We start from the raw sequence: 21204 nt of genomic DNA on the forward strand, positions 1-21204 counted from the left end.
ATTCTTGAGCCGCTCGGGAAGGAGTGCCGGCTGGTTGTAAGCACCCCACAGACCCTGCGGACCACAATACCTTTGTGGGTGGGGGATGCCGACATCGCCAGTGCGGAGCGCTGAGCCTGAATCACGGAGGCAGTTGATGCAGAGTCGGTGGGCCTCTCAAGAGTGGTCACTGGCGATGGAGAACACAGCTGACATGGGTGGCTGACAAGGCGTCGACCAGCGTCCCTAGTAACCTCCTTGTAACTATAGCAATGTGTCGCAGTAGAGCTGTGCTAGACCGTCTTCCCTCAGTGCTGTGGTGGTGTTCATAGTGTGGAAAGTCAGCCCAATTTACAACCGATGCCCAGGCTGCTGGCGCAAGACGCCTCTTAGTTCCCATTCTGAATAGTTACCAAATAAAGAGACGGGCGCTGGAAGCAGGATCATAAGAACAGAGTTTATTACTCATGAGGAGAGCACACGAAACAAGGTGTCATCAGGAGGTGCTCTAACAAGTTCTCTGAGGCCTGGCCTCTTATACCCTGGTTTATGGCATATGACCTTTCTTTATTACAATCAAGACATTGTGAAGCAAGGAAAAAGACATCCCCGTAATCCTCGTGTCAATCCCACCCCACATATATCCACAATAGAGGCTCTTAACCTGCTGATAAGAGGGGGGGGGGCAATCACGCAGCTGAGTGTTCCGCCGATTCTTAGGATGTGTGCGCCTGATCGTACCCCAGGGGGTGGGGAGGCCAGGATCAATAGTGGGTCCTTTGAAGAGGAGTGACTCCATACAATAAGGGGCAGTAAACAGTATCTCCCGGCTTAGGCGATGGCCTCGGACCTGTGTGGACAGTCAATCGCGGAGGGAGGGTTTACTAACAGAGGGGTTATTCATGAAGGGAAAGGAGGTGTTGGTCAGGCGCAGCCGTGACTCCCAAGGACAGAGTCGCACAGAGAGAGAGAGAGAGAGAGAGAGAGATCTTATGACCCGTGCATGAGAGAGCGGGGGCAGTCAGGCACAGCTGGGGGGTTATGTCAGCTGAGGCGAAGGATGCTTCTTCGAGAGAAAATGGGGGGGTTGCGTGGGTCAAGCAGGAGTGTTACTTTTCAGAGCAGGGTCGCGCAGAGGGAGAGGGTTTTATGGTCTATGCATGTGAGAAGGGGGGGGTGTTCAAATACGCGCAGGAGGGAACCCGGGGATTCCAATGAGCAGGCAAAAGGCCATGGTGCCTAAAATGGCTGTCATGTACATATGGGCACGGGCTTTTACTGGCGGAATGATGCGGTCAATGTTTCACGGTATTCATGGTGCCTACAGGGAGGGGAATGGAAAAAGGCAAATGAACGCCGCTTATGTACATTAATTTTTCTAATTTCCACAGTAGCAGATACTGCAAGTTCGATCGGTGCAGAGGGATGTTCCTTGCAATCCTGTGTGCAGGTCAGAAGCGAATCGCTGACCTTTGTGGGGCTCCTCTGCAGGTCAGAGAAAGCTCTGACCTGTGTAGAACTGGTCTGCAGGACTCACAAGTGGCAGAGTCCAGCAGCAGTGTAGAGGGGGAATACAAAGTATTTTTTGACCCTGAGACTTCTTAAACAGGAGGCAGGCCAGCAAGTCCTCCGTGTTACTTTAAGTCTTTGTACAGGTTGCAGAGAGGAGATCCAGTCCTTCTCACTGCCAAGCAAGAGGCAGTAGGCCAACACAGCAGAGCAAGTAGCAAAGTGGCAGTCCCTCTTGCAGCGCAGAAATCACCAGAAAGCAGGCCAACCCAGCAGAGCATTTAGCAAAGTGGCGGTCCCTCCTGCAACGCAGCTCCTCTTCCTGACAGTCTCCTCCGGTTCCAAACGTGAACTGAGTATATGGTGACAGAGGTCCAGAATTGATACTCATTTTAGCCTTTGGAGTAGGGAGACTTCAAAGGGGTCTTTGAACTTAACAAGTTCCCTGCCCTTCATTCCCTGGCTCTCGCCGCAATACGGAGGGGTATGCAGCTCTTTGTGTAGGGACAAGGTCAGCCCTATTAAGGTGCAAGTGTCAGCTTCTCCCTCCCAATCTAGCTCAGGAAGATCCATCAGCCTTTGATGGGTCATCAAGATGTGGGTGACACACCTCAGCTCCCTTTGTGTTTGACAGTCTAGAGGGAATGCACAAAGCCCAGCTGTCACCCAACCCAGACAGATTTTCAGAGATAGGCTGAAGCAGAGAATGGTAAAAATAAGAAAATGCCAACGTTCTAAAAAGTTTAATTTTCAGATCAGTAACTTAAACTCCAACTTCACCATGAGTTGGGATTTTAGATTGTGAGTCCAGAGACACCAAACTTAAAATGTTTATTTTTCCCAATTAGAAATCACACTTAAAATATGTTTTAAGGCAACCCCAATGCTACCCTGTGTGAGAGCTAGGACCTGCAGTAGTGAAAAAGGAATAAGAGTATTCCACTACCAGGACATGTATAACTGACATGTCCTACTTTTTAAATACACTGCAGCTTGCCTTAGGGCTGCCTAGGGCCTATTTGGGGGTGACATATATGTAATAAAAAAGGAAGGGTTGGGTCTTTGCAAGTATGTTAACTTGCAGGTCGAAATGTGCACAGAGGCTCTGCAGTTGCAGAGTTCTGGTAGAGACCATTTGTGCGCCAGGAGATTCATCTCGAAATTCACAATCCAGAAAAAACTTTAATATTGGAACAAATTGACCAGAACTTTTGAAAAAATTGGAAGAAGTGCACTGTATATGCAAACAAATGTTTAAATAGCCTTGAGAAAGCCCTGGTGCCACTCGCCAAAGGGGGCGAAACACGTGTCGGCTGTCCATGCTCCAATATGCACTAATAAAAATTTCCTGTTCAAACTTGGAATAATCTGTCTTTTTGAATGGAACACTTTGAAAACAGGATTTAGCCTCTAAAAAGAATACGTCATAGAAACGGAACACACACTCTCCCCTTCTCAAAACTGTATTATTTCAGAAAGCTCAAGAGGTCCAGAGCTTTGAGTGTGTCTCCCTTGCTTATAGAAAATCCTGTGAAAACTGATATAGCCCTGGAATCTTTGGACCTTCAACTCTTCTCTGGCAGGCCTGAGCCATGTCTACAGGGCTGCTGTAGTGGGTGGCACACTGTTTGTTGTAAGCCCACTAGTAGCATTTAACTTACAGGCCCTGGGCACATGTGGTGTTTGATGTTTGATGTTTGGGGGTTTTTATATAGTGCACGAACACTCCAGGGAGCATCTTGGTGCTGCGACTTCATTGCTAATAGATTGTCAGATGGTTTTAACTGAGCTTTAGATGTTATTTAGAAGTGTGGTGCACTTCTAGGACTTATTAGCAAGTTAAATATACCACTTGTGGATAATCCAGGGTTACCATGTTTTGAGTGCAAGGCATATGCACTGGTTAGCAGTGGTAAAGTGCCAAGAATCATAAAGCCAGTACAAGAGCAAAAAGGGGAGGAGCGAGGCAAAATGTTTGGGGTGGCCCTGCAGAAAGGGCCATTTCCAGCATCTATAGATGTTACCATTTTTCTCATGATTTTCTTCTGAATTGTCTTTTGGCTTTTTATTAAATTTGTATTTATTTATTCATAAAGTTTTATATAGCACAAACAAGGCCCCGAAGGATATATTTGACAATTGTTCTATTAAATGTATTTATTAGCTTTTTCTGAAATGTTTTCCTGTACTCAGTTGGTCTTTGAGCTGGATGACCTTGGTACTGGAATTAAAATACATTCCCTGGCTATGGCTAAGTCCAGTCACACCATCCCTCTTGTACCTTCATAAACATTGAGTCGTGACAATCACATGCAGCTTGGTTGGTTCAGTAGAGCATGGGATGAGGCCATTGATGTGCAAGCTGCAACAAAAAAGGTAATCTTTAGCTAAAAGAAAATGTTTGTTGGAACCATGCAGTTCTCTCAACCTAAAGTGTCTAGGACTTGAGACGCCTTGACATGACTTGAGATAACCATCAAGTAAAATGACACATTGTCTAACCATTTGTGCAAACAGACAGCACCGCACTCCGATCTTACGGAGGACTCTAAGGGCGCTGGAGCTCTTTCCTTTTAAAGGTCTGCAAACTAGAGAATGTTCACCTGGTAGTCCCATGATGCAATTGTTGTGCCGAAATGGCCAGCATATGTATATTCAATGTCCTTTAGGAGTTACCCTTGTGTGCCACGTCCTTCACCGTATTGAGAATTTCCAGTTCTCGTTCAGGTGTTGAATGTGGCACAGAAGAGTAATTCTAAAGGACAGCGAATGCACATATGCTGGCCATTTCGGCTTGCACAATTGCATCATCCTGGGACTACCAGGAGAGCATGCTCTAGTTTGCAGACCTTTGAAAGGAAAGAGCTGTAGCCAGGGGCGGCTCATTCCGTATCGTGGAACAGTGTCATCCTCTTAAAAATAGAATGATAATAAAACCGCTTTATTATAATTTTATATTTCATTACTGCCAGCCGAGGCTAGGGCAGGGCAATCCTACCGAACGTCACGCTAGAAGGAAGAAGTGTTGGGAACTTGTAAGTGTGCTTGTCAGTTTGGCAGGCCGTCTTAGTATGGCCAAACATATTTGCACACTCATGTTTTTCAACCCAGCTGTGTTGCAACAAGCTGGTTGGAGAAAAGCCCCATGCTCCCTGGGCCTGTGCTAGCCTCAAGTCCGCTCTGTCAGCCTAGTCATGTGATTGCCCCCTGGGAGCCTGTGCATTTTGACCAGTGTGACCAGCGTCAAGAGCACCAAGGTGGCAGGTGCAGGAGTAGGTAAGTGTTTCTTGTGACAAAAAAAATGTATTTCCCCTCACCCTTGTTCCCCCAAACCCGGCGATTGGGTTGTCCAGCACTGCAAAATTGGAGCAGCCGCCACTGATCTTTCCCATTCACTACCTATCTAATCAAAGCTGTGCTGTTCTGTAATTCTTGGCGGGGTCCCTACTCTTTCAGGTAAATTGACTATTTCGGAGACCTACCCACTGTGGCACCCTAAACCATTCCTAGCATTTTCATTTGGAAAGAACAAACCTTTACCTACATAAGTGTAAACAATCCTCTCAAACCGCTCCATTTCCAACCTCTCCCACACTGTACCCTGTAGAAATGGTCACGATCGGATTCTATTGGCTTCAAATTAGCCATGTCTCTTAACCTGTGAGGATTAGAGATTTAAATTGACACTTGTTTCCAACATGTTAACAGTGACTAAACTGCGAAGTTAAACATTGTGAAAGTTTCCATTTTCATGTGAAAGCCTGAATCACTTAGTATGTTGCAATCTTCAAATATGTTTACAAGAAATGCACCAAGTTCAGAAGAAAAACACTTTTCACGCTTTTGCTTTCTGCATGAGATACAACCGCAACATTTAAAATACGCAGTTCTAGTAATTTTCTGTTAATCCCAATGTTCCTGTAGTTTAAATTACCTCAGTGTAACATTCCATACTTGAATGTGAACTGAACGCAACACTGGGCAGGAGACCTCATTGAAAATTACTAGAGATTTTTAGTCCTTCTGCCCAAACGCAGTCTAACCCTCCCCTCCATTCCCCTCCCCCCTCCACAGCCCCACTATCATTAATCTGTGTTTTTCTTATGTGATTTATGAAATAACCAAAGGATCTCATCCAGTTTTATATTTTTAACAAATTCTAAATAAATTAGTAAATAGATTCTCTAAAAAATAAAATTCTAGGAGCTTCTGGTCATGCTATGAAATTCATTATTTTGTATTTAGTACAAAATCACGAAAAGTGTGTGGTGTAAACTGGCCATTGTTCCTTAAAAATATTAGTGGCAATAATTCCCAAGGATCAAAAGTGCACTGGGGAATATTGGGGCTGGATCGACGGCCTATTCCATTTTCTGACTGCCACTGACAACAAAAGGTAAAATTGTGGCGTTGCATTCCTTCAATCATCCTTGGTTTAACCATTAGCGAGTCTCCAGTTAGTGAATATGCACTGGCAAAGCCTATACTGTGCAAGAGCTATTGGCTTTGCCAATGTATTTTAGCCATGTTCAATACCAGTGTGGCTGCTGTTCAGCATTGCTAAAAGTTAGTAGCGTAGAGGAGAGCGGTGTACAGTGGACAGGAGTAGAGTAGAGTGGAGTTTCATAGCGGAGTAGAGTAGAGTGTAGTAGAGTGACCTTGAGTGAAATAGCATAGAGTGTCATAGAGGGATGTGGTATATAGTGTCTTAGATTGGAGTGTTATAGAGTCGAGTAGACTGTCAGAGTGAAGTGGAGCTCAGTGGAATAGAGTGGTGTATAGTAGAGTGTCATAGAGTGGAATGGTGTAAAGTTGTTAGAGTGGAGTGGCATAGCATGGTGTAGTGTTGAGTGGAGTATCGTGGAGTGACGTAAGTGGAGTGTGCATGGGGAGTTACCACCCTGTCATTGCAGGCAGCATATTTGCAATTGAAGTGAACATTACATTTGCACATACATTTGTAATGATAAAACTGTACAGTGCACAAACAGTAACGTGTGAAAAGGCCTTCACCTAGTGTACTGCTTTGTTTTGATCGTATTAAAATATTGGTTTCCACTACACTTCAGAATTAAAAATAAAGGTTCTTCAATTGTGCTTTTCTAATGCTGATATATTCTGAATATTTGCACAGTTCAAATACTGTCATTTAAATTTTATTGTGTGCTAGAAAAAAAAACATTTATTTCCCATTACCCAGCAAGATTGTCACATAAATCCTCTCACTTTGAAGTCCGGAAAAGAAAAGTAAACCCCATGCTTCCTCAAAATACATAGCTTGACATTTGACCTCTGTCTTTGAACGCACAGCAAATGTGACAAAATAAGAACAAAATGTAAAGACCTGTTTACAGAAAGCGAGCACTAGTGGAAGAATCAAGGAGTGATGGCGAACAGGCTAGGCTCCACTAGAGGGACGAATACCTGCTGGAAAGCCTTAAACCAATAAAGCCAGCAAATAAAAAGCAAGAAAATGTGAGTTACATACCACAAAGCCAAAGTTAAGCAATGGACGGAATGCATTCCCTGGGAAGCTCTCAGAATGTCCATACGAAGCCTTTTTATCAACCAAACGGCTACACTGACAGGTAGGCTTTGACCTTAAAAGGCTGCTTTAGGAGTTTTGAACCAGCTCAAGATTCTGGATTACAAGTGTTTTTCAAATAAAAGTGTACCCATCTCTAACGCTGCTGTGTGACGACTAGCATAAAACTGGAGTAGGCATTGCACGTTTTGATGATTGAGAGTCACTTACTGTACCCTGTGGTGAACCAAATAATGTAGCAAATCTGACTGTAGCATAAACTATTGTGCATCAGCATTGTGATGAAAATACTGGCTTCTGTTTGTGTTGTTTGGCATTTGTATAGCCCACCATGTGTAAATGGTATCACATTGCAGTGCTGTATGTATGAGATTTCTGTCCTCAGGTGGAGTCCGATTATGCCTGTGAGCTTTAAATGTTTACCATTGTCATTTTGCTGAGATGATGTTCATTTAAAGTGCTGCTTCAGGTGCAAGTAACAGATTATTTTCTTGTTTAATGGCATGACTATGGTGATGAGATAGCATGTTCAAAGTCTGTTCTTCTGTTTTACAGATCAATCCTCGAGCATTGTTGTTTGGCCACACATCTTCCATTACATGTATATCCAAAGCTTCTGCAACAAGTGACAAGCAGTATGTTGTGAGTGCCTCCGAAAGTGGGTAAGTTTAGCGAGCTGTTTCTGTTTAAAGACTCATTTTATTATTAATCTACTTCTGGAGTGCACTGCGACCATAGTACAGGATGGTATCCGAGCACAAAACAAAAGGTGAGCAATAATATCTCTACTATCATCACTGGAAAGTTCAGACAAATTGCAGTTTGTGTTTAAGTGTGGGTTCTATTATGGGTCTCTTTTAATTCTTGAGTTCTCCGCCTTCTCTGCTACAAGTTAAATTGGAGTAAAAGCAGGATGTTCCCAGCTATCATATCAACCACCACTTGTCCTGCTTTGACTATCCTTTCACATGGTTTCCCGTAACCTTAAGGACTCATAGCCCCTCAACATAATCGGCCTTGAGAACATAATAATTGATAACCTGAAGCCCTCGATTAACAAAACTGGCCAACTTTGCCCAATGGTCCCAGCTTTGTCCATCCCGCAGTTGTAGGGTACAATTGATCAGAATGATAGTGGCCCCCTAGATTTTAATATAACTTTTGAATGCTACCACTGCGTGTTCCCTAAGCTTACTATCAAATCATTCATGTGGGCACGTTTGAAGCCAAGACTTGAGTTTTCAAGGCAATATGCGTCCTCAAGCTCACCAGTTGCTGCAGATGATTCCTAAATTGATGATGGAGTCAGCGTGGGTAACCATTGAAGAACCGCTATTTGGTTGCTGTTTATGCATTGCCATAATCCATCAATTGAAAGAAGTTCCATCTGAGTCAGACCATTTCATTATAACCTCAATGATCAGTGTTTGGGCCACAACTTGTAGATAGTTGAAAATATACAGATTTCCACTCAACAATTCTCTGCTGTGAGACAATGCCGGAATAACAATAGATGGAAAAACTGTATCCTGGAATCATTTGTCACTTCAAGATCTGTCACCAAAAAAATATTAAGCCCTTTCAAAGGGAGCCTGCTAATTTCCAATTGGAGACCTCACAGCAATACACTCAGCTGGCACATTGCCCCAAAAGCAGATTGGACTCCTCCTCTTAAATTCATCAGACGTCTCCCAAAAAGTCCTTCCTGAAAACCTGCGAACAAATCAAGGTCTTTATTTCACAACTGTATAACTCCTTAATAACAGAAGTGTTCTTCAAACCACAATGCACTCCACTTACACTGGCAATTTCATTCTCAATCCACTATTTAAAGAATACCTATATACCTATAAGAAACAGCTTAAATTCAGGTTCTTTAAAGGACTATATGTTTGTGATTTAACCACTGCACATCTATGTTTGGCAGGACTACTGCTGGACTTCAAGTGCTGGACATGCTGGCTAGGACTGAAACCTGCTCCATTTCCTTTGATCCGGTCTTTAACTGGACATACATGTAGTGGTCTGAATATGGACCACCATGAGTAAAACCAATGTACACAAATTCTCTCTGCCTCACTGGTTATTTTCATAAGACAACCATCTTGAGTAATGTAACAACCCGTTGGAGGAGATAGATTGCTGTTTCTAGAGCTGTGGAAATGTATCCTCCCATGCTGGAAAATGATGGACCTTCTCTACCAAAAATAGACTCTTTTTTTCAGAACTCTTGTGTATATTAGACTAAGAATGGTTCAACTACAGGTGGGAAGATCAGCACCATTTCTTTAAACACACCTGGGGCCGTTCTTCTCTGGTCTGGGCATGGCACTAATTCCATATTAATTCAGCTGCACTGGGCAGGCGAGTTGTTTAACTAGTATTGAGCAATGTTTTTAACTGAATTTTAACGAAATATTATAGTCTCCTATTCATCCTCTTACAGTATTGTTAGTTGCAATCTGTTAGTCACAATTGACACCTTTGTTTTTATACATCCAAGCATTATAGATCCATACATAAGTACAGTTCGCATCAATGTTAGGGCCCACTGTGCCTTGATTTAAAATAAATGGAGTCTTCACGTCAAAAGACGGTGGACACACCCCGTATGATAGAGAGAGGCCGAAGTTGTGTGTACAACTTAAATAAAATGCATGTGTCACGTAGGAGTACTCAGCATTACAGAACTCACATTCAGATGATAACTAATGGGGCAAACCAGGCGCTTGAATTTGCCTATGTTCACTAATGAAGGCTGCCCTATGAGAAGCTAAAATAGTTGTCACCATCATATAGTTATATGTGTTGTAAGATAAAGGTGCGTGGTGGCTGTGTCATAGCCACAGTGGCATTGTCTGTTCGCCAGGAATTATTGGTATAAGGGTTGCAAACTCCTTGATACTCTGTGACGTAAAAAAAAAAAAGAGAAGGCTCATACATTAACTTCAGCTGTAGCCACAAATTGTATAGTGGTGTCTACTCGCCAGAGGTGACAGGAGCGATCAGAGTAACTACTCAGTAATAGTCTGTGAAGGCACACACAGAATCCTAAACTGAAAAAAATCTTTGTAGTCTCATACTGAAAGATGTCAGCGTACGTTTTAAGGGCCTTGAAGGAGCCGCTTGTCTCAAAAACTGGAAAGAGCTGCAGATGCAGGTACCTGTTCAGTTCTGTTAATGCCGGAGAGGGAGCCGTGCATCAACACGCCGCTTCCAGAGATGTAGTCCGATGCATTGAGTCAACCCTGCATGAGATTTTGGTGAACGATGGAATGGAGTATACAAACCTCCCAGCCATGGGGACAAACTCATGAGTTTGAAAATTCGAATGTGGGAAAAGGCTACTACTTTGTAACAGTAGGCTGGAGACTCTGGTTCAGAAAACTTTGTCTTTATTGATGCGAGCTATTCATCACACAGCAAGCACACTTGCTCAGTGATAGACAGATAAATTCCTTGCGTACAGTACCAGACAAATGTAGACTGGAGTACAAGGATCGTTCAAAGATGGCAAGATGGGGCGATAATTAACCAAAATCTGAAAACAACAAGCATTTATGGACATCATAGGTGACTGAAAGCATTTGGGTTACGACCATAATTGAATATTTCCGTAATTTCTATGCTCTAAAATACTTACCCACAAGTAATACAGTCCTGGTAATATCAATTATTCATTGTTTCATACCCTCCTGTTTTGCCAAGTTTAGCACATTAATTTAATCCTTTTTTGTTCGAATCCAATAAATGAATCCACTTGCATTTGTGTAAGTTCAGAACTAGTACAATATCTCCACCACGTGTGTTCTCCTGAACTTTCTCCAGCACCTCCCATTTTAAGTCTTTCCGTTTGTGATTGAATTCCTTGAAATGTTCCACCAACTATGTTAAGATATCTCAGTTAGTGTCTGATACAAAAATGTTTCACTCATAGCGAACAACTCTACATACATATGCCCCTTGTTTTAATTAAAAACAAGATGCCCACCTATGTGTGGTAAAGAAGAGTAGTTGTGAATTGACCAATTAAATATTATTGTGCTTCAAGCATGTGAATGAATGAAAGATACCATGAGGGAGAAAAAAGTGAATTAGCTCTAGTTATCCATGGTTGGTATATTTCTTAGTTTTTAAGGTGACTGCGGTTGTATAGTGAGGCGCCCCAAGGTGTTCCTTGTGCACTATGCCGTGGTAGCCCTTCGGTTGAGTGGTGTTCATAGCACATCTGTCTCATTGGCTTCATTTTGGACGTTATATAAAATACTGCTACTTTAGACGCCATTTGACTTTCACATTAAACCTTTCGTATACCGTTGATTTCATTACTGCTTTGGCCTTTCAAAGGCTTTAGTAAGGACCATGCTTTTTCAGCTACAATTACAACAGTTTCACATTTTCTCTGCCTACGCTTCCCATGTGAATTATTGCCTAGTCTAATTTGAATGTGGTAGCATCTTAGGAAAATGTCTTGCCATTACATTATCTTGTAGATTTTCCAAAAGCAACCCTTCGTAAATCCCTGAACTCCTCTATTCTCTGGTTTGATACTACCGGATATTCTCTTACCCACGCCAGAATCTATGTAACTTACGGTACGGTAAAAGACACATTTAGGGGCCTCCTACATGGGTTACATAGGAATATTTGTTATAATTCCCCCTAATCCGCATCCTCAGGAAATATTATGCTGTCACAGTTGAAAAACTGTGAATTAACTTCACTCCTTATTCTCTCAGCTTTTCCGTTCCTCATTAAAATGTGCTTTCAGTTTTATCTGTTAAATAAAAAATATTTCATTACATGTGTCTCTCAAGAATTGTACGTGCACCCTTTATCTAGAGAAGATAACCGAACTGACGTTTGCAACCATTAACAGAGATATTTTGTTGTTTGAGCCGTCTTCAAAGAATTTCACTTTATGTGCAGTTGGAATTGTGCTTTAAAAATAATAAAAGAAAACTTCCTCTAGCAAAACATGCTTTTTTTCTAAGTATCGATTTTAAAACGTGCAATTAACATTTGTCTCGTTTGTTTTACAGAGAGATGTGTCTGTGGGATGTAAATGATGGAAGGTGCATTGAGTTCACAAAACTGGCTTGCACCCACACTGGTATGCAGGTTAGTAATGTAAATGTCTTATAAAAGACAGCTCAGCAATACATATATATACACATTACTATTACATGTTTAGGTGCTTCAATTGTACAAAAAACAGTGGCTTCAAAATCTATATTCCTAAAGACTGTTATTTTACATTTATGATGTCAGTTGTCAAATATGGATTTGATTCACTGAGAGAACTTATATGAGCTTGATTCTCTTTCCTCCAGGTAGTTAGTATTAATCATGACAATTCATTCACAGTGCACTTATGTAATCACAGCACCAGAACACTCTACAGCTTTACTTGTTTAATTAGCGTAATCGTCGCCAAAGATAAGCATTGTACACTGTATTTGAAATCCGGGACCATTGTTGGCTGAACTTTGCAGGCCTTTTTCTCATCTCATTTTCTCTTACTAGTAATGTTTAAATGTGCGCTTATGAAAACAGGTTCTCTTATTAACTCATGGTTAGGCCTCATTTATTGTCACTGCCATGGCATAAATCGTATATATTTAAATATGTACATAGAATTTTTTTTTTTTTTTACACTTATAAAGCGCACTGTTACCGTACTGTGTCCTGGCGCTGTCTTGATCACTCCTGAAACTGATCTCCAGCATGATTTACTATTAGATTGTTGAGTGTAGGATAGGGCCATAATTCTACTCCAGTGGTTTATGATGCCCCTCCACTCCCTCAGAAATGTTCCTAAATAGCATATTGTCCTCGCTAGACATACATAAATGGTTTATTCCATGCTCTTTAGTCATAGGCAGTATTAATAAATAATGGTATTTAACCATAACACGAACACAAGAGTTTAAATCCATGCAGTGAGATAACATCATATTCATTAGTCCTATTAATTATGGCCCCGTGTTTTTTCAAATGTGAAGAGATTCTAGAATTGAATCTGAGACATTATTCTGTGTTTGCTCAGGCTAGTTTCTCTAAAGTGATGATAACACCTTTACATTAATAAACACACATTGACTCATTCCTTACTGCAGTGCAAAGGTATTACTGTACAGAGTAACTGACTTGAGAAAGCACAGATTAATGCCTCATATGTTACATTTGTTTTTTGATGTATATTCACTGAAAAAAAAGTGTAAAGTAACGCTATAGTTGGGTATTGATATGAGTTAAAAACTAACACTTAGAAAACTGAAAAACACAGAATTGAGCCAATTAAAGTTTAGCGAGCTAGTTCTAATTTGCACTCCACCATACACTGCTTATCACCTCACATGTTACATCACTGATGACTTGTTCGATGACATCAATTATGACCTCATCAAGCGAGTGTGAGAGTTTGGTATACACTTATCACACAGAAAGGTATTTAGTAAGCTTCAGCTACTCAACATTTTCTATACCTTTTATACTGCTAATAAGTGTAACGTTTTGCAACATCCTTAGCTTCCTAAAGAGATTTGGGTGTTGACGAGTGTAGAGTTTCTGTTAAGACCTCTGCACAGTGGAGGGGTTGTGTATACTAGTGGTTGGACATTTGGCTATATAATGGGGTTGGTTGTGTGAAGAGAGTGTGCTCTCTGTGAAGACTTATGCCCATGGTCAAGGCTGTGCATACTAGAGGCTAGGCGAGCTAATAGGGTTTTGGGACAGAATGGAGTGACCTCTCCGTCGGGTATGAAGGCTGTGCTTTAGTCACCTAATGGGTCTTGGGGGTCTGGTGAGATTCGGCTCTCCATATAGAGATATATACAGGGCAAAACCCTCTCCACATAGGCTCAGATCCACCAGACTCCTCATCCAGATCTATACTGGTGGAGGGATGCCTCCAGTTTTTTTGGTGTGTCATCCTGTCAGCACCACAATGGCACAGGCTACTGCGTTTATAGACCACTCATCACTGGGCTGTGGTGCCCTTTTAGGGTCCATGTCTTTACAATGCCATTGCTGTACTTCTGAGTTCTGAGAAGTATCTTTGTATAAATGTGTTAATGTTGTGTGTAGTCCGTCTTTCTTTGAGGTGTCATTGTAAGGATCTGTACGCCAGTGCCTACAACAGTCAGTGTCCTCCTTTTTGTGCCGTTCACTTACCTCTGAATGGCACCATGAGGGATGCATTCCCCTCACGCTGATCCCATGGCTGGCTATATGTATTTCCACCGATTCCACTTTGGTCCATGGTCCCACGGAAGTTGTAGGGGCATTAAGCCCCAAGGTTTTCAAGGACGATCTGGTATGCCAATCTGAAGTCACTTCGCATTTTTGCCTCCTTCACAGGGTGAACTTGCTCTTACAGAAGGATGGTCCCATCCCCCCCTCCCACCCCTTTCCCTCACAATCCCCAAATGCTGGCGATTCAGCAGTACCAGATAGAGTCCTTTAGCCTTCCTTCTAAAGCTGCGGATGTCATCTTGGCTGCTAGAAAAAACAATATGAAATGCATGTATGCATGTTGCTGGAACAAATGTGTTCAATGGTGCTTCTTGGAAGGCCTTGATGCTTTTAAGCCTAGTCTTTCTGACATCCTGAATTTCACTATTTCCCCTGTGGAGCTGGGCCCGACAGTGGCAACAGATAGGGGTATTTGCCTGTCCTGTCTACCTTCTTGTTTCTACCTGCCCAGCCATTCTTGTTTAAATCGCCACAAGAGGCACGTTTTGTAAGAGGTATACATTACATGTTTCATCCCATTAAGTTCCTTGACTCTCATTGGGATTTGAATCTTGTGTTGACTTTTCTAATGACATTATCATTTAAGCCAATGCACAGTTAGCCATTTCGACTCTTTACTGTTAAGAAACTAACATTGGTGTTAATAATGTCAGTGTTTTCTGGCAGAGAACTTAAGCACCAATGTTTTTGTCCACTGTTCGGAATTCTTTCCAGATAAGTAGCCCTTCATACCTTTCCATCCTTCCTACACAAGGTGGCATCTGTCTTTCATATGGACCAGTCCATTACCCTTCTATCTTCATTGCTTCTCCTTATCCTATCCAAACGGAGGAGTGGGTGCATAGACTGGACCCTAGGCATGCAGTATACTATTCTGTGTACTGCACTCGACAGGACAGCGTGAATGATCAGCTTTTCAGTGTTTTGCAGAGGAAGGAAAGTTGGTGCCCAAACACTCCATTTCTGATTGGGGTTGGGTCAATCTTGATACAGGAGGGCATTTGTTCCAGCACCACCAGTGCCCTGGTGCTTCTGTCTTTGTCACAAGATGCATTCTAGTAGCTGACATCAGCTGGACAGCTACATATAATTTCTCGAAGCATGGTAATATTTCAAGGTTGGCTGTGAAATATGGGTGTTTTAGATCATTACAATTGGTGAAATAAAAACACCCCAACATATTAAAATACATATTTATTGTCTCTTATAGGGCACGCATGATCACAGGGCAGAATATATTATAATAAGGCAAAAAGAGAGTGGGGGCATCCCAGCACTGAGTTCGCTCCAATGCATTATGGTAAATGCAGTGCATGAAAACACTTACGTCAGTGACCGTCTTTAGTTTTTCACCCATCTTGGTGTAGCTAGTGCTGTATCTTGCACTTCAGTAGCGAGTAACACATTGTTTTGAGGGTGCTCGAAATGCTGCCCAGTCTTCTCAGGTCTCCGTTTTTCACTGGGCGCAGGTGTATCAACCAAAGCTCTTCAACTTGTTAGCTAATGGGGGTCTTTTCAAATAATAAGAGGGTGGGGGCACACTGCCTCACCCCAATATGACACCCCTAGAGCATGGACCACTTTTTTACATGATAATGCTATGTACTCAGTTTTTTGGGCTTTGATATCCTACCTCTGAAATGTGCAAAAAGAAAAAGTTCCATGTCTAACATAATTATTTACCAAATAATTCAAATATAATATACAATAAATCACGTTATACAAGTAATACTAACATATCCAGTGCAAACAAACCATGTATTACAGCAGGGTTCTCCAAAGTTGGTCCTGGAAGGCCGGATCCATGCCAGATATTTAGCATATCCCCAGTTATGGAAATGTAGTTGTCTTAAAATCTGGCTTGGATCCGACCCTCCAAGACCGATTTCAGAGAACCCTGAATTAAACCTCTGAAATGATGACCACTCCATTAAAGACAATGGTGCTGCACCCAGAGTAGAGGTTTGATGCTGGTCAGCCATTAGAAATGCCCCGTTTGTGAGCTTGAGGTTACAGGTTTGCAAATGGAGCATTCCGTGGCAACCCGCTCCTTGTGTCTTCGGCGTATCCTGTCCCATTGGGCTGCACTCTGCCAGGACCCCATACCCAGTCTAAGGTGCCAGCACCCCTCTTCATGGTGCTGCAGCTCTTTGATCAGAAGTCGCTCTCACTTTGCCTGTCAGGATCCCACCCTTTCTTTGTCAAATTGAAAAAGTAAGCCCTAAAAATCTTAGAAAAATAGAAACTAATAGGCAGATCGTTAAGTTTGTTTGTTTTATTCCTTTTACTCTGCCGAATTTGGGTTTACATTCCCCCTTCCAGGAAGAAGAGAAGGGGACTCTGCACAAACTGGCAACACGAGTGGCTTCGGTTACCAGACCTGTTGCTTTTGTGTACAGAGGAGTTGTTTATTCCACTCTCAGTTGTATTCACTGCTCTGGGTGACGGAGGTGATGGTAATTAGCTTTTCTGCCCCTACCTGCCGGATTAGAACTATTAATTACCACACCCTGATTATAATCCCTCCTCCATAATTTTCAGGTAGGGTAATAACAGCCGTTTCTGCTCGCAAATCCTGGCAGTAATGTATAAACATAGGCCTGCTGCTATCGACATTTCAGTGCTCTGGTCTACATGCTCAGACTCTCTCCTGTCTTGTATTAACAAGGATGTGGCTTAACGGCTAGAACACCCGACTTTGAAGCTGGTTAAACAGGTTCGAGTCTAGCAAGGCTCAAACATCCTGTGTTTCTGGCAAATCACTTAATCTCCCCGTCCCTAATGAAAATGAATGTGCCTGCCTTTAACACAACTGATGCTATGTAAAGCGCTCTGATACCTTCGGGTCGAGTTTGCACTGTATAAAAACTGCGAGAGAAAAAGAAAAGCTATGGAGGCTATTTGAGGATTCAGGGATGCCGGGCAGTACATGAGGGAAAACCGTGAGGATTCGCTTGCTCTTTGGTTCATACAGCGACTGAGCCTCGGGAGGGGGGATGGGTAAATCTCCCAAACCTCTGCTTTGCCATAGAAGTGAATCAGTATGGAAGAGTTGAGGGCCTGGCAAGGACTGCGGACACTAAATCCTTTCTGCTTTCAGTGCTGTTTCTTCTTTGTAGCTGGTGACAGGAATGTAAGACTTTAGCCCAGGCCATTCTCATTGGAGCAGGCCTTGTAATCTTAGGCGCTGGAAGTAAGAGTGTGGGCGGGGGTGCAACACCCGAGGATTATTCTTTTAATTTGCAGATTGGTGTTGACTTTTTTTCTCTGACTACAAAGTTTGAGCTTTTGGTAAAGTGAACTATCAGAAAATCTTTCTGGCGCACAGAGAGTATGAAAAGAAAGACTATAGGAAGTCCATTTTTTCCTAATACACAACAACATTTCAGTAACTGTAAATGAACTGTACAAATATTTCAAAACATAGCAGTTGGGGAAAGCCCAAATGAAGCCCATTTTTGTGATATTGAAGAGTTATGAAGATTTTAATAGGATCAAAACAAATTAACACACTTTATGTGGTGATGTGCAAATAATAAATATTTACTGAGACCTAATTTCCACACATTAATTGTGCGCTATATAGTTTTATCAGTAAAACTGCATGGTAGTATGAATTTTGTGGCCATTTCGGTGGCAAGTGTGCTGTTTGTCAAAGACAGTAAACTACCACACCACCATGCTGTCGTAATATGTTTGCGACAGTAGGCTCAAATTCACCACCAGCTACATACCAAAGCCTTACCACCATCCTGCAAAATGTGCATGGTTCATTTGCTATACTTGTTAATTGTTTCACACTCTTTATGACTTCAATGATGTGATCTTGATGACGGACCCGAACTCTAAAAATTAGTCCGGCACCACTGCTTGCAATGGCTGGCAAAGCCCCGGAGGCAGGCTGAGACTCTATAATCCCATTGGGCATCACTCTGATCTTTACCTCTAAGATGCTCACGCCTGCCATTTTCTACGGTCTACAATATAGCATGAAAATATTTCAGAATCCATGTTTAATTGAAAAAAAACTTTTGAACAATGGAAGAAACTGATACAGCTTACAGTTTACAATTCCAAAATACCCTATATTTTTTGTGGGTAAATTCTGTTTATTAGGCATTATACAGAGCGATGCCTGAACAAGGGCAGTATAAGATAGCACATCACTGACAGATATAAACCTGCCCTTCATATCTATAAGTAGGTCATAAGACCAACAGATTGAAGAACAATGTAATAATAATTAAAAAAAAATGGTACAATCCATAGTCAATTTAGCATTATCAATGATACAGGATAGAATATAAACCGGCTTTCCTGTTTTCAGTTTCTATTTTTGGTACATTTTGGTGGGTTTTTTCCAGTTTTTTCAATACCTTAAAAAACAGTTGTTACACATTTTAGCGCCATAAAAACAAACAGAAACAGTGTTTTTCTGGTGTGTATGGAATGTTTCGCTTTTATTTATTGCTTGCCTTTTGTGCTGACAGTGCATGTGTATAGATAGAATGTATACAGGGTATATGAGGTCCAAATACATTTTTACAGATCAAACTTTTTGTGGTACACCATACAATACTTCTTCAGTGAGTCTTTGGTCATGTCCGCTCGCTCTTTCCTTCCTATGTAAATGTTTATCTGTGAAAAGGCCCTCATCATTGGCAATAGAGACGGGCAATGCCAAAACAGCCAGTACACAATTTTCTAACTCTGGTCAATGATATAGCTTTCCATGCCAATACTGGTGTACCTGAAGATTGTGATTCTCAAGGACATGTTCTGCAACATATATATTGAATTGGGCACATATGCTCTCAGTCCTTGAAGCAGTCAAAAATGAAGTAGTACTTTTCAAAGTCTGGAGAAAAAAAAGGGATCTAGAACTTGTGCAGAGTACCTCCATGAGGCTTCATTAACGTCAAATGCCATGGTTGATGGAGGGACATTTCTAAGCTTCATTGCAAGTCATTTCCCATAGACTGTAAACGAAAATTTCCTGAATTGCTCCTCAATAATTCTTTGCTTAACAAGTGGCAAGAATTCTAGCTTGTTGCAGAGCCAAAGTCACTAAAAGTGTCACCCAGCCTACTCGCAAGGAGAGGTTTCACATCTTCACCAATTACGCTGCACACTTGGTAGACAAGGGTGTTTTCAGAGTATTTTGATTGTGTCCACTACAGCAGTCATGTTTTCCTGTAAAAACCTAAGCATGCAGTAGAATGAACTTTTTCACATCACTATCAATATGTAACCAAAGATCATCACATTTCTTGCCTTTGGTATCATCACCAAGCAAAAATTCTGTAAATGGTCGCCACATGGATAATATGACATTCACAGCCTCTTGGACCGAGAACCACTGTCTAAATGACAGTTAGTATGGCTCTTTCTTTGATGCCACACAAAGTACAAAATGAGAAATATTTGCATTTTAGTTCTTGACCATAGCCAAACAGTGCTCCAGAATGGACTACAAAGTCAATAGCATTCTTCATTAACTCTAAAGATTGTAAAGATGCTTTCAGCATACCATCTAGCAAGTGACCAGGATCTCTTACAGGGAAGCACATCAGCTCAGATATCGACTTTGACAGGTCATCATACAACTTCTTCATATACGTAGCTAAATTACTGCAAATACAAACAATATCACTACAATCTTTATTGAACTTGGTAGGAACTTGTTTCAGCAGCAGCATTCCAAGTGACACTGCGTTCCATGTGTACCAACATCTGGTGTCCTGTTTTCACGGGATCTCATATGCTTGTTGACAACATTCTTTTCACATATACCTGTCACTACATCTTACATTGAATATTTAAAGCCTAGGGTGTTTGTCAATCAATACTGACTCACTAGAAAATGGGGCTGATGTATCAAAGGATTTCACCCATTCTCTGTCTGTGGGTAAATGTGATGGTACATATTAGGAAGATTCTTATGAAACCAGCCATTTTACCAATCGGTGAAATCACATGTAGCCAAAATATCAAAAATAATTTTTATATTTCCTGATTTTCTACAGTTTATAAAATAACTAAATAAGACCTAAAACATGCTTCTATACACTGCATCTTTATACCAAAGACAAACAAAACTGAAAAAAGCAGAAGGAAGAAAAGGCAATATTTTAGTTGCATCCCAAAACAACAAAACTCAAGCAGAATAATGTTATCCCAGTCTTTCTTGCTGCTGCCTCATATAACAAAGTTACATTGTATTGGTCCCTTCAGGAAGAAAAAAAATGACTTTCTCTCATCTTTTCCGTTCGTTGGATGGCAATTAGTTTATGGTCGCGGAGGTGTTTTTTCAGTGTTTATATGTTTACATTGATGATGATTGTTTTCCTTTTGGTGGGGTTTTATCAGTTATTATATGTTTAAACCTAAAACCAGATAGCCTAAATATAAAGGAAGCACTTGCAACCCCCTCACCAAGTACATAAATCTCCCAGAAGCCTTCCGTAGTGTTGTCAGCCTGTCCATCATGTGTATTTAATATCTCTCCCCACTCCACCTTGCTTTTCGGATATAACTCATCCTTTATGATTCAGAATTAGTTGTCAATAAGCACGCACTCACCACTCCATGGTTCTGTGTAGAAGAAACTTCCCCCTGTGATTATGTGGACTGCGTAATCCTTTCATCCCGATCTCTGTGCATGCTCCCCATGAATTAGGCCACGGTGTCTAGATCCTCCTGTATATTGTCATCCCTACGATTAAGTTTTCTATGGACATCCTCTGCAATCACCCATTCTACCACATCTCACAATACCCTATTTTAATGCAAACTGAAATGTGATGACAGTTATGGCTCTTAAGCTTGACTCTTTACATACATTAGGCTAACCCGTTATATTCGTGATATTACTTTAATTGATTATAAAAGTTTCTAACAAAAGCATAAATAAA

At 41.5% G+C, this 21204-nt stretch overlaps 1 protein-coding gene across 4 annotated transcripts in view; it reads left to right on the plus strand.

Moving 5' to 3' along the window:
* Positions 1-21204, plus strand: part of WDR7 (WD repeat domain 7) — a 1275554-nt gene that overhangs the window by 39786 nt on the left and 1214564 nt on the right. For all 4 annotated transcript variants that reach the window (XM_086960437.1, XM_086960439.1, XM_086960436.1 and 1 more), the window contains exons 3-4: positions 7589-7695; positions 12076-12154. In XM_086960437.1, the coding sequence (XP_086816563.1) occupies positions 7589-7695; positions 12076-12154 (186 nt within the window). The remainder of the gene's footprint in view (positions 1-7588; positions 7696-12075; positions 12155-21204) is intronic.

The sequence above is a fragment of the Lissotriton vulgaris genome, chromosome 3_1 (genome assembly GCF_964263255.1).
Source record: "Lissotriton vulgaris chromosome 3_1, aLisVul1.2, whole genome shotgun sequence".
Lineage (NCBI taxonomy): Eukaryota > Metazoa > Chordata > Amphibia > Caudata > Salamandridae > Lissotriton > Lissotriton vulgaris.